The sequence below is a fragment of the Pelobates fuscus genome, chromosome 5 (genome assembly GCF_036172605.1).
Source record: "Pelobates fuscus isolate aPelFus1 chromosome 5, aPelFus1.pri, whole genome shotgun sequence".
Lineage (NCBI taxonomy): Eukaryota > Metazoa > Chordata > Amphibia > Anura > Pelobatidae > Pelobates > Pelobates fuscus.
This window is the reverse complement of record NC_086321.1, coordinates 253202750-253215527: the sequence shown is the minus strand read 5'-3', so window position 1 is coordinate 253215527 and position 12778 is coordinate 253202750. Positions and strand designations below refer to the sequence as shown.

Below are 12778 nucleotides of genomic sequence, written 5' to 3'. Positions count from 1 at the left end.
GCACTTATCCAGCTGTTTGATAATTCAGGGCTTGCGATTGCCTCAATCTAACCCTTTCTCCACCGCTGTTCCATTCAGTTTGCTGGAATGCAATGTGTTTCTTATCACTATAATTAAACTTTACATATTAAGTTTGCAAGAGCACAGTAATTGTGTTTTACTGTGGCTTTGTCTATTTTTTCCCCCTACTGACGTGAAAATCTTGTCAGTTTCCAGTTTTCTATAAATATAACAAAATGTTGAAAATGAACAATTGTATTTTAATCAGATACAGCTGCTTTCTGAAAAAAAAAAAATGAATATTGCTCTCGAACTATGGAAAAATAAGTCACAGCACGTCAGTAATGAGTTTATTTGTAAGCAATGGAATATTTTTTCTTGTTCTGCTAGACTATAAAATGTGATGCATTATAATGTAGGAAAGGAGCCTTAATTTTAAATTGAATTGTGTGAGCTGGAATCATATTTTATACATTTTAAAATGTATTTGATATCTCATTGGTTTTATAGTAAATTGCTCACCCAATATGTATTTAGTATTACAACTTCAACCTTGTGTGTTTGTTTATATGGTGAAAAGATGAACTGGAAAATCTATTACTTAAACCTTAAATTGGGGTACATTGATCACTAATTTGACAAATTTTGGTGGAAATAATAAAAGTGGCTAGAAATAGTAAAAGTGATGTAGATTGTGCCTAACTTGTCTGTCACCTACATTTGTACATGAATCGTCATTGTTTAAGAAATGACACCCTATCTGCATACCTGCCTACATTCATTGCCCACCTTCTAAGACAGAGAGGATAGTCCTTCAGCATTTGCAAGCTGTACAAATACATATGTCCAGAAAAAAAAAAAGTATAATTAAATGCTTTGGGGTATTTGTACTGAATAGTGATTTTTTTTAAAATTTATTTTGTTATTTGACCATTGGAGTGTCCCTTTAAGCACAAATGTCTCCTATCCAGCGTTCACTCTGTAACTAACAGGGTTATTTACTGAAGTGAGAATTGTTGGGAAACTCAAAGTGAATTTTAATTTTAAGGCCTAAATAGCTGAACTGGATAAAATCTTTAAAGTCTTCGCTGTTATTACAGTACAAGTAAAATACCATGAGAACAGTTTTTATTGTAATTTCTGTGGAAAAAACAAAAACCTTTTACACCTAATGAGTATTCAGTTTATATGTATTGAAATATGTTTTATTTATACCTTCTGATCTAAGCCAGTTATTGGGAGCGTCATAAGCAGAGCATTGCAGTAATGGAACAGTCTGCTGTCTTTCAGGTTCCATATTTGATTCCTAGCCTGATGTTCAAGCTTGGGCAGCCTTTGAACCCCAGTTTGTCCCGTGACATTCTGTACACCTTGCCGTCTCTTGGTACTCACAAGGTGAGAAAAACCATTGGTACCTTTTTTGAATTCTTTAAAACCTTCTTCTGACTTTTATCTTTTTTAAAGCACAAATCCATGTTTTTTTTCCTTATTGAACATTTTTTTTTGCCACAATCTGGCCTCTGATTAAATAAAAAAAACAAATCCCTTTTTTTATGATAATGCACAATTTATCTGATTTTTAAAAATACCATAGCTCTCATTACACAATTTTAAAATTACTTTTTGCTCAAACTTAGGATATTCAAGGCATAAAGTATGTCCTGGATGACTGACTATATTCATTCGTACAGTCAGTCATACAGGACATTCTTTATGCCTATTGGTCATTAACTGACTAGTTCCTCCCTTTAAAACCTAAAAAAAAGGCTTTATACGTCTTTGAAATCCGTGATCTACACGGCTTGTTTAACGTCATCCCTGCACTCGAGTAGCCCTGTCAAAGTCTTTTCATAGAGAGAAAAAAAATACTGTTTATTTATTCAATGGAGGGACTGCACATAGGGAGGGATGGGAGAGCAAGATCACTTCCTCTGTTGCCAGCATGCTGACAACAGATGTCATTTTTGCACAGAATTGATATTGGCCATCCTGTATAAGCCATTGTGCTGGGGGTGTAACTAGCCCACGGCCTAAAAGTGATTATATATCTCAAATCTTTACATCCAGACTTCTGCCACCATTACCACTTTAAATCACTGTAGTGATGACGGTGGTTGGAGTAAGCCTTTAATATACAATGTATAAGTGTGTAAATAGAAATGCACAGACATCATTAGAAACATGTATTCTTGTTAACAGGTGTGTGTACCCCAAATCATGCGGGCCTTGCAGATGCTAGGCAGCACAGTCAAGCTTCAGCCCATCACCCTTCGTCTGATGACTGCCTTGTGGGAGAAACAGGTGTGTAGACTGTGACCGCATATTAATATTGGTGTTCAGGTGTAGCATTGTAAGGATTACAATCAGGGCCGGCCTTAGGCATTTGGGCGCCCTGTGCAAAAAATCTTCACAGCGCCCCCCCACTCCTTACCCCTTCCCACACACCCTGTCACACACACACACAGGCAGGCAGACAGCCATACACACACACACACAAACACACTCAGGCAGTCATACACAGACAGCCACACACAAACACACACACAGACATAGAATGTGACGGCAGATAAGAACCATTCGGCCCATCTAGTCTGCCCAGACAGTCACACATAGGCAGTCACACACAAACACACACACACAGGCAGACAGCCACACACACACACACACAGTCAGACAGCCACACACACAGCCACACACAAACACACAGGCAGACAGCCAAACACACAGAGGCAAACAGCCACACACACACACACACACACACACACACAGACAAACAGTCAAACACACACTGTCAGACAGCCAAACACACACTGTCAGACAGCCACACACACACTGTCAGACAGCCACACACACACTGTCAGACAGCCAAACACACACAGTCACAGACAGACACACACACACACACACACTGGCAGACAGTCACACACACACACACGCGCAGACAGTCACACACACACACACGCGCAGACAGTCACACACACACACACAGTCACACACACACACGCGCAGACAGTCACACACACACACGCGCAGACAGTCTCACACACACACACACACACACAAACATAGGCAAACAGTCACACACACACAGGCAGACAGCCACACACACACACAGTCAGACACACACACTCACTAACAGACAAACACACTCACAGACACACACTAACAGACACAGACACACACTAACAGACACAGACACACACTAACAGACACAGACACACACTAACAGACACAGACACACACTAACAGACACAGACACACACTAACAGACACAGACACATACTAACATACACAGACACACACACACACACACACACACACACTAACAGACACAGACACACACTAACATACACACACACTAACAGACACAGACACACACTAACATACACACACACACACTAACAGACACACACACTCACCCACATTAACAAATTTTTTTACATTTATTTAGACACCCCCCCCCCCCCCCCTCCAGCCTCCTTACCTTTGGGAATGCTGGGGGGGGGTCTCTTCCTCCCTGGTGGTCCAGTGGCTGCTGGGCTGGGCGGGCGGCGCTGGCGGGCGGCTGGCGAGGGAGCACTTCCTCTGAGCTGTTTGCTCAGCTCCCTCGCGCGCCGCAGAGTGAGGCTGGGAGCCGGAATATGACGTCATATTCCGGCTCCCAGTCTCACTCTGCGGCGCGCGAGGGAGCTGAGCAAACAGCTCAGATGAAGTGCTCCCTCGCCAGCCGCCCGCCAGCGCCGCCCAGCAGCCCGGCATGTCTGTTAGCTGCGGCTAACAGACTTGCTGTGTGAGCTATGCGGCCGCAGGGCGCCCCCTGCACCATGGCGCCCTGTGCGGCCGCACAGCTCGCACACCCCTAAGGCCGGCCCTGATTACAATTATATTGGGTGCACTATATGAATTATTCAGTGGATATTTAGTCTTGCACAGTATATGTATTATAAGTGAATTTAGAATACTATTGGTAGCACAGAAATATCTGTTCTAAAATGTAACAATTTTGTCGTCTGGAATCTTCATTATATACATAAAATCAGTGGATCTTGAACTCTGAGATTTGAAGTACATAACCTGGTGCTCTGTTCAGCAAAATATGAACAGCAATCTAGACATTTGTGAAGAGTACATGCTGCTGGTCAATATTTCACTTTAATAAATACATTGAGTAAAGTCATCTTTTATGTATTTAATGACACACCCTTGGTATCTTTGATATTTTCTGTTACTACAGGACCGAATATACCCAGAGCTACAAAAATGGATGGCAATGACTGACACGCAGTCTTTGTCTGTTGGTAAAGAGACACAGTGGGAGAAGACTGTTGCAAAATCAGCAACAATTCGAGATATCTGCAGACAGAGGTAACCTGAAATCATGATGCATGTATCTTAACTGTATGAAGTGCATTAAAGTGTACACAGGTACAATATTATTCAGCAAGTTTCTGTATAACTTTTTTTTAGTAAACTTGTGTCTAAATGCTACCAATAAGCATTAAAGGGACACTATAGTCACCAGAACCTTCAGGCTTTTTGCTGTAAACACTGTCTTTTCAGAGAAAATGCAGTGTTTACATTACAGCCTAGTGATAACTTCAAAGGCCAATCCTTAGATGGCTGTTAGAGATCTTTCCTGGGTCATGGCTGCCTAAAATGCATCCAAACATTTAGTATCTCCTCCCTCTGCATGCAGACACTGAACTTTCCTCATAGAGATTCATTGATTCAATTCATCTCTATGAGGAGATGCTGATTGGCCAGGGCTATATATGAATTGTAGATGCATAAAAATAAAATAAACCCCTCTCTTAAAATGACTTGGAACTGACCTTTTATACACTCAAATAGAGTAAAAAATACATTTATTGAAAAATACAGACAAATATATCACAGAAAAGAAAATAACTTTTGCGGATGAAAAATATGTCTATGAAAAAAAATATAGCTAAAAAAAACAGCCACATAAAAAATTATAAAATTAAAGTCCAGACCTTATTTGAATGCTCGGCGTCCCGAGTTAGCAAAGATGAATACTGCTGCAAAAAAATATCAAATAACGGTCCTCTTTATAATCCAGATGCTGGCTGATATCCGACCTCTCCAAACGCGTTTCTCCGCTTCGGCGGCTTTTTCAATGGATGAGGTCTGTGTCTCTGTGTTCTCTTTAAATAGCAGTTTTTGCCGACAATCATTTGCACACGGCAAATCCAAAACTCCGATGTGTAATGCAAAGTTGACTTCTATGTAACTAGTTAGTTACTAAGTGTTCATGCCTAATTGCTCAAAAAATAGATACTTATTATAGGCAGCATATAACCATTTCTATTTTCTATTTACTTCTGTTGCCATAGTAACCCCGCCTGATCGGGTTTAAATGCAACTGCCGTTTCTAATATTAACAAGCATGAAAAAGAAAGTAGAATAACGTAAGATTTTCTGAATTAAACAGAAAGTCAATGATTATAAATATAACTCCTCCATAATCTGGTGGTTACAGTGTATCCCAATTTCATAACTGGAGATTTCGGCACATAAGATTACTTAACTTTATTTCCTCATGTTACCAAGGTAACACTTGACTCGGTAAGCGAAGAGAACCTTTCCATTAACACCTTAAGGTTTTTTTATTGTTATGTATCAGAAAAGTGAGTATCATTGGTCCCCCATAATCTATTCTCTAAATATACAGAGACATGATGTCTTGGAACTTATACTATTAATTTTAAACGGTATAATGGATGCTTTTGTGAATAAAAGCATAACTCCCCTTATCAACTTATAAAAATATATAAAAGAAAAAGTAAAAAAGGTGCCCTATAAAAGTAGAAATCTCTATTTATATGTATAAAAATAAGGATGATTCTATATAGCAGACTAATGTAGAAAATAAAACTAAAGATAAATAAAAACAAAAATAAAAATAAAATAAAAATTATCTAAATAGACGCAAAAAATCCTATATTTGCGCTTCTGCTACCACTTCTAGATATAAATGCATGTGGGATTAAAGATGTTATATGCCATTAATTTTAATAAAAAATGGAGATTTAAAGGACGATTCATCCCAAAAAATGACACAGCTCAAATTCGGCATTCAGACCCTTAGGCTGCAGCGTATCAAGTTGATATATCCATTTCATCTCAGTGATGCCCAGTTGTTTGGTATGGTCTCCTCCTCTCCAGTTTTTAATTACTCTACATATCCCCTTAAAATTCAAAAGGCTCATATCCGAATTGTGTGTTTGTTTAAAGTGGGCCGATACTGAATGTTGCATATATCCCTTCTTTATATTCAGCATATGTTCCCTAATTCTAATGTACAGTTGCCTCTTTGTTCTTCCTACGTACTGGAGCCCACATGGGCACTCCAGTACATATATCACGTTGGTGCTTTGACAGGTAATATGTTCTTTTATTTTAAAGGATTCCGTTTTGCTAGTGACTTCAAATACTCCTTTTGTGTGTTTGTGCTTTCTTTCTTTACACGCTATACAGTCCAAACAATAGAAGAATCCATTTTTCTTTGTTGTAGTTATGGTATTCTTTCTTTTTACATGTATATTAGTCATTTTCCTTCGTAAGTTCGGTGCACCCCTAAAGATGATCCTTGGTCTTTCCGGTAACATACTAGCCAGAATTTTATCTTTTTTCAATAGATGCCAGTGTCTTGTGAGTATCTTTTTTAGTTGTAAATTTTCTTTGTTGTAGTTCAGAATTATTGCTGGAAATACTTCTCCTGATTCTGTTGCGTTTGATTTATCCTTAATTTTCAATAGGTTAGTTCGGTCTAAATGATCCACTCTACTTAATGCCTCATCTATTTCAATCTCTTGGTACTTTTTCGACATAAACTTTTTCTTTACTGCTTCCGCTTGTTCCGCTAGGTCTCCTATCTATTTACCCCAATCTCTTTTATCTACATTGAATCAGCGCTCCACTAAAATTATTTTTTACACATCTATATATGAATTGTGCTGGCTCTGCCCCTGATCTGCCTCCTTGTCAGTCTGAGCCAATCCTATGGAGAAGCACTATGATTGGATCAGGCTACCACTTCTGATGATGTCAGCAGACAGCCTGTTTTTCTGAGGCAAACAGCATAGCTACAGCTTCAGGCTTGAATACAAGTAAGATTTTGCTATATTTAGGGAGGCATGAGGGGCCCAGGGGGAAAGATGGTGGTTTTAACACTATAGGGTCAGGAATACATGTTTTTGTTCCTGACCCTATAGTGTTCCTTTAACTAACTTAATCCACCGACAACATAAAATCCTAATGTTATCAGTAACTCTTTTAGTTCTGAATTGGTTTTGGGACCACTTTCATTAAATATTCATTTATGGATATTTTCCATGATGTGTGTATTATTAATTTCTAATAACCGTATTTAACCAGAGAGATTTTTGTGTGACTCTTCACATTGAAAAGTCCACTAGTAGATCTGCCCTACATTAATGAATATTATTATCAATATTATTACTGGTATTTATATAGAGCCAGCATATTCCGTAGTGTTTTACAATATTATCAAAGGGAGAGATTTAACAATAAATGAGACAATTACAAAAACTTACAGCAACAATAGGTTGAAGAGGGCCCAGCTCAAACATGCTTACAGTCGAGGTGGGGCATAAAACCCGACAGGAGGTAGCAATTAAACAAGGTGGAGTTAAGCAGAGCTGGAGGAGAAAATAGAGTGCTGCCCTTTAGGAGAGAGCAAGGGACAGGTACGTGAAATAGAGGTTACTCTGGGAGGCCATTAGCTTTCCTAAAGAGATGGGTTTTGAGGCACTTTTCAAATGATTTAAAACTGGGGGAGAACTATTCCAAAGGAAAGGAGCCACCTGTGAGAAGTCCTGCAAGCGTGAGTTAGCCGCATGGGTGCGAGCAGCGGACAGGAGAAGGTTATGGGCAGAGTGGAGAGACCGAGAAGAGGCATACCTGCGGATTAGTGAAGAGATATAGGAGGGGCTAGAATTGGTCAGTATTTTATAGGTGTTAATTAGTACCTTCAATTGACTCCTATAGGATACAGGAAGCCAATGTAAGGACTGACAGAGGGGAGAGGTGTGAGAGGAGCGACAGGAAAGGAAAATCAGTCTAGCTGCAGTATTCGTTACAGACTGTAGCGGGAAAATACGACTTGTGGGAACACCTATTAGGAGAGAGTTACTATTCATCAGCCACAACATCAAAACCACCTGCCTAATATCTTGGACTCCACCAGAACTCTGAATATGTCCTGTGCTTTCTCGCACCCAGACATTAGCAGCAGATTCTTTAACTCCTGTAAGTTGCGAGTTGGGGCCTCCATGGATTGAATTTATTGTTCCAGCACACGTCTCAGATACTCAATTGGATTGAGATCTGTGAAATTTGGAGGCCAGGGAAACACCTTTAACTCTTTGTCATGTTCTTCAAAGCATTCCTGAACATTTTTTGCAGTGTGGCAGGATGCATTATCCTGCTGAAAGAGGCCACTGCCATCAGTGAAAACCATTGCCATGAAGGGGTGTACATGGTCTTCACCAGGGCCGGACTGGGACAAAAATTCAGCCCGGGCAATTAAAGGCAGAGCAGCCCACTATTAGGGGTGGGGCCAGAAAGGGGGCATGTCATGTCACCACCATTGACACGCACACCCCCTTCCCCCCCCACCAAATGAGTATGTTAATGTGACTGCTCCAGAGCATCCAGTGCTCCTGGCTAAAATAAATGCCAGGATTTTTTTTGGGGGGGAAGGGAGGGGTTGAGTTTGTGCTGCGTTTGCTGGCGATTTGTCTCTGGTGTCCTCAATAGTGGGATACCAGAGATCAAAACAGGAACCGGACTGTTAAAGAGTGTTGTGCATGTGTGGGGATGTTCCTTGTGTTGTTGTAAATGTTTGGACGTTGCATGTGTGTAGAGCAATTGTGTGTGTGAAGAGGTCTGTTTGTGGCGTACTACATGTGGCTAGTGGCTGTAGTGTGTGTGTCTCTGGGTTGTAAAGTATGTGTGTTTGTGTGTGTGTATTTATATAGGGCCTGTGGAGTGTGTGCATGTAAGGAGCTGTACTGTGTGTTTGTGAGTGTATCTAGGGGCTCTAGTGTGTGTATGCATATGGGAGCTGTAGAGCACATGTGTATAGGGGGGATAATGTATGCATAGGTGGTGTAGTGTGTACAAGGGGTGCAGAATATGTATTTATAGGGGATATAAATTAGTGTGGGTGCATGCAGGGGGTGTGATGTGTGTGTTTATAGGGGTATAACGTATGAGAGTGCAGGGAGTGTAGTGTAGGTTTATGGGGTATAGAGTGTGTTTAGTGTGTGTATGTGAGTGTCAGGGGAATAGTGTGTATATAAGGGGTATAGAGTGTGTGTAGTGTGTTTGTGTGTAAGTGCAGGAGGTGCAGTGTGGATATAGGGGTATAGAGTGTGTATTGTGTGTTAATGCAGGGGCTGTAGTGTGTATGTAGGGGTATAGAGTGTATGCAGTGTGTTAATGCAGGGGGTGTAGTGTGTTTGTGTGTTAGTGCAGGGGGTGCTGTGTGTGTAGTGTGTTAGTGCAGGGGGTGCTGTGTGTGTAGTGTGTTAGTGCAGGGGAGCAGTATGTTTGTGTGTTAGTGTGTTAGTGCAGTGTGTGTTAGTGCAGTGCGTGTTAGTGCAGTGTGTGTTTGTGTGTTACTGCATTGTGTGTTAGTGCAGTGTGTGTTAGTGCAGGGGAGCAGTATGTTTGTGAGTTAGTGCAGTGTGTTTTAGTGCAGTGTGTGTTTGTGTGTTACTGCAGTGTGTGTTTGTGTGTTACTGCAGTGTGTGTTACTGCAGTGTGTATTAGTGCAGTGTGTGTTTGTGTGTTACTGCAGTGTGTGTTAGTGCAGTGTGTGTTTGTGTGTTACTGCAGTGTGTGTTAGTGCAGGGGAGTAGAATGTGTGTGTGTGTTAGTGGTGCAGTGAGTGTTACTGCAGAGTGTGTTTGTGTTTTACTGCAGTGTGTGTATTAGTGCAGTGTGTGTTTGTGTGTTACTGCAGTGAGCGTTAGTGCAGTGTGTGTTAGTGCAGTGTGTGTTAATGCAGGGGAGCAGAATGTGTGTGTGTTAGTGGTGCAGTGAGTGTTAGTGCAGTGTGTGTTTGTGTGTTAATGCCGGGGAGCAGAATGTGTGTGTGTTAGTGGTGCAGTGAGTGTTAGTGCAGTGTGTGTTTGTGTGTTAGTGCAGTGTGTGTTTGTGTGTTAATGCAGGGGAGCAGAATGTGTGTGTGTTAGTGGTGCAGTGAGTGTTAGTGCAGTGTGTGTTTGTGTGTTAGTGCAGTGTGTGTTTGTGTGTTAATGCAGGGGAGCAGAATGTGTGTGTGTTAGTGGTGCAGTGAGTGTTAGTGCAGGGGTGCAGTGTGTGTAGTGTGTTTGTATGTGTGTAATGTGTTTGTGTGTGTATATGGCCTTAAATTATTATTATTATTAAAAAGTAAAAAAAAAAATCAATTTATTCCCCCTTTTAACTTTTATGTGGGGGAGGGAACATTCACATACCTGGTGGTCCAGTGAGGGAGGGGGGGGGGGGGGGCTACGCCACACACACATCCCTGGCGGTCCAGCGGCAGGTAATTCAGTCTGTACCCCGCAGGGTACAGACCATCTCTCTCTCTCTCTCCCTCTCGCGAGCGCCGTTTTTTCAGAGCGTTGCCGCGGGTTACCATGGCAACGCTCTGATAATCTCGGAGCTCGCGAGAAGAAGAGAACGGAAGCTGCTCGCCGTGCGCGGAGGGAGACCGGCTCCCTTCCCGATCTCCCCATCGGCCCATGATGGGATAGAACTCCATCTTGGGGCCGGTGCTGCTGCGCATGGGCCGGCAGGGGAGATCTCTTGATCTTTCCTACCGGCCTCGGCCCATGGCCATCGCGGCCCACCGGGCATTTGCCCGGTTTGCCCGATGGCCAGTCCGGGCCTGGTCTTCACCAATCTTTAGGTAGTTGTTACATGTCATAGTAACATCCACATAATTGCGATGATTCATTCAGCAGAACATTGCCTAGAGCAGTGGTCCCCAACCCAGTCCTCATGAACCACCAACAGTCCAGGATTTATGTATTTCCCTTTTTTATTCAAATGGAAATGCTGACAAAATCTGGACTGGTGGTCCATGAGGACTGGGTTGGGGACCACTGGCCTAGAGCATAACACTGCCTCCTTCAGCCTACTTTCTTCCCGTAGTGCATCCTGCTGTCATCTCTTCCTCAGGTAAATGACAAACATGCACCCCACCATCTATCAGATCTAAAAGAAAACAGGATTCATCACTCCAGGCAACATTTGTCCAGTGCTCCACGATCCAGTTCTGTGGCTCCTGTCCCCATTGAAGGTGCTTTCAGCATAGCACAGGGGCCATCATAAGCATTCTGAACGATCTGCAGCAACGCAACCCTATATACTGCAAACTGTGATGTGCTGTGTGTTTTGACACGTTTCTTTAATGGCCAGCATTTTGTTTTCAGCAATTGGAACTATAGTAACTCTTCTGTGTGATCGGACCAGACCGGCTAACCTTTGTTCCTCAAGTGCATTAATGAGCCTTAGGCGCCCCTGACCATGACTCCTGTTCACCAGTTGTCTTTCCTTGCAGCACTTTTGGTAGATATTAGCCACTTCATAACTGGAACACCGCACAATACTTCCTGTTTTGGATATGCTCTGACCTGTCATCTAACCAACCCAGTCATCACTATTTGGCCATTGTCAAAGTCACTCAGATGTGTTCGCTTGGCTATTTTTCCTACTTTCAGCACATAAAAATCAAGTACTGACTGTTCACTTGATATGATATACCACTCTTTGACAGGTGCCATTGTAACCATATAATCAATCTTATTCACTTCACCCATCAATGGTTTTAATGCTGTGGCTGGTCAGTGTAAATGTTTATTTATTCTTCTTACTATATTTTTCCTTTTTAGACCCTACCAACATGGAGCAGACATGCTGGCTGCCATCACCCAAGTTTTGAATGAATGCACAAAACCTGACCAGGCCAGCCCTGCTGCTTTAGCGCTTCAAGGCCTTCATGCTCTCTGCCAAGCTGAGGTGAGAACCATCTGATTAAGTGTTTGCCCAAACATATGTAACATCTGCTGATCCATAATACCGCTCTCTGTATATAGGTTACAGTTTCCGTTTATGGCACCTGTAGTTTATTTTTCTGAAAATTGAGCTTCTAATTGTATATTGTATGGGGGGGGGGGGGGGGATTGATTTTTGCCAACTACTGACATATTACATTTGTTGTTAATCTCAAATTATTGCAGGTGAAAAAAATGTAATATAAAAAAAAAATTATATTTAACCACTTCACATGTTATCCTAATATAGTATGTGAAACTCAAAAGGAGTTGCAAGCTACCACTCATAGGAGCATGCACGCTGAATGAGTCACTGTAGCCATGTTTTATCTCAGCTGAGACTCAATGAAACAAAATGCAGGAGTTTGCTTATAAAGCAGAATTGTGGGTAAAGGTTCTCAAGTGGAGGATTATTCCATTGGTTTCCAAAGCAATTGCTCCCCTGTTGGAAGTTTGCCCCAGAAATTATTCTTCTATATAATTTGTACCTCTATTTATAGCTCAGCAAAAATCATGGTATGAGAACAAAGTGAGTACCGTAAGTGCTCACCAACTAATATTAAACAGTATAACATTTTTACAATTATTTCTTGCTCAAATTTTTTTACTTCCAAAAATAAAGTATGCCGTCAGATTTTTTTTATTCAAAGTAAATCTCCCATGCAGTTTCCTACAGCTCAGTGCTC

General features: G+C 41.5%; 1 protein-coding gene across 2 annotated transcripts in view; it reads left to right on the top strand.

Annotated features, from left to right (window-relative positions):
* FOCAD (focadhesin) overlaps positions 1 to 12778 on the top strand; it is a 207238-nt gene that overhangs the window by 109788 nt on the left and 84672 nt on the right. For both annotated transcript variants that reach the window (XM_063455217.1, XM_063455218.1), the window contains exons 12-15: positions 1291 to 1395; positions 2200 to 2301; positions 4235 to 4365; positions 11931 to 12057. In XM_063455217.1, the coding sequence (XP_063311287.1) occupies positions 1291 to 1395; positions 2200 to 2301; positions 4235 to 4365; positions 11931 to 12057 (465 nt within the window). The remainder of the gene's footprint in view (positions 1 to 1290; positions 1396 to 2199; positions 2302 to 4234; positions 4366 to 11930; positions 12058 to 12778) is intronic.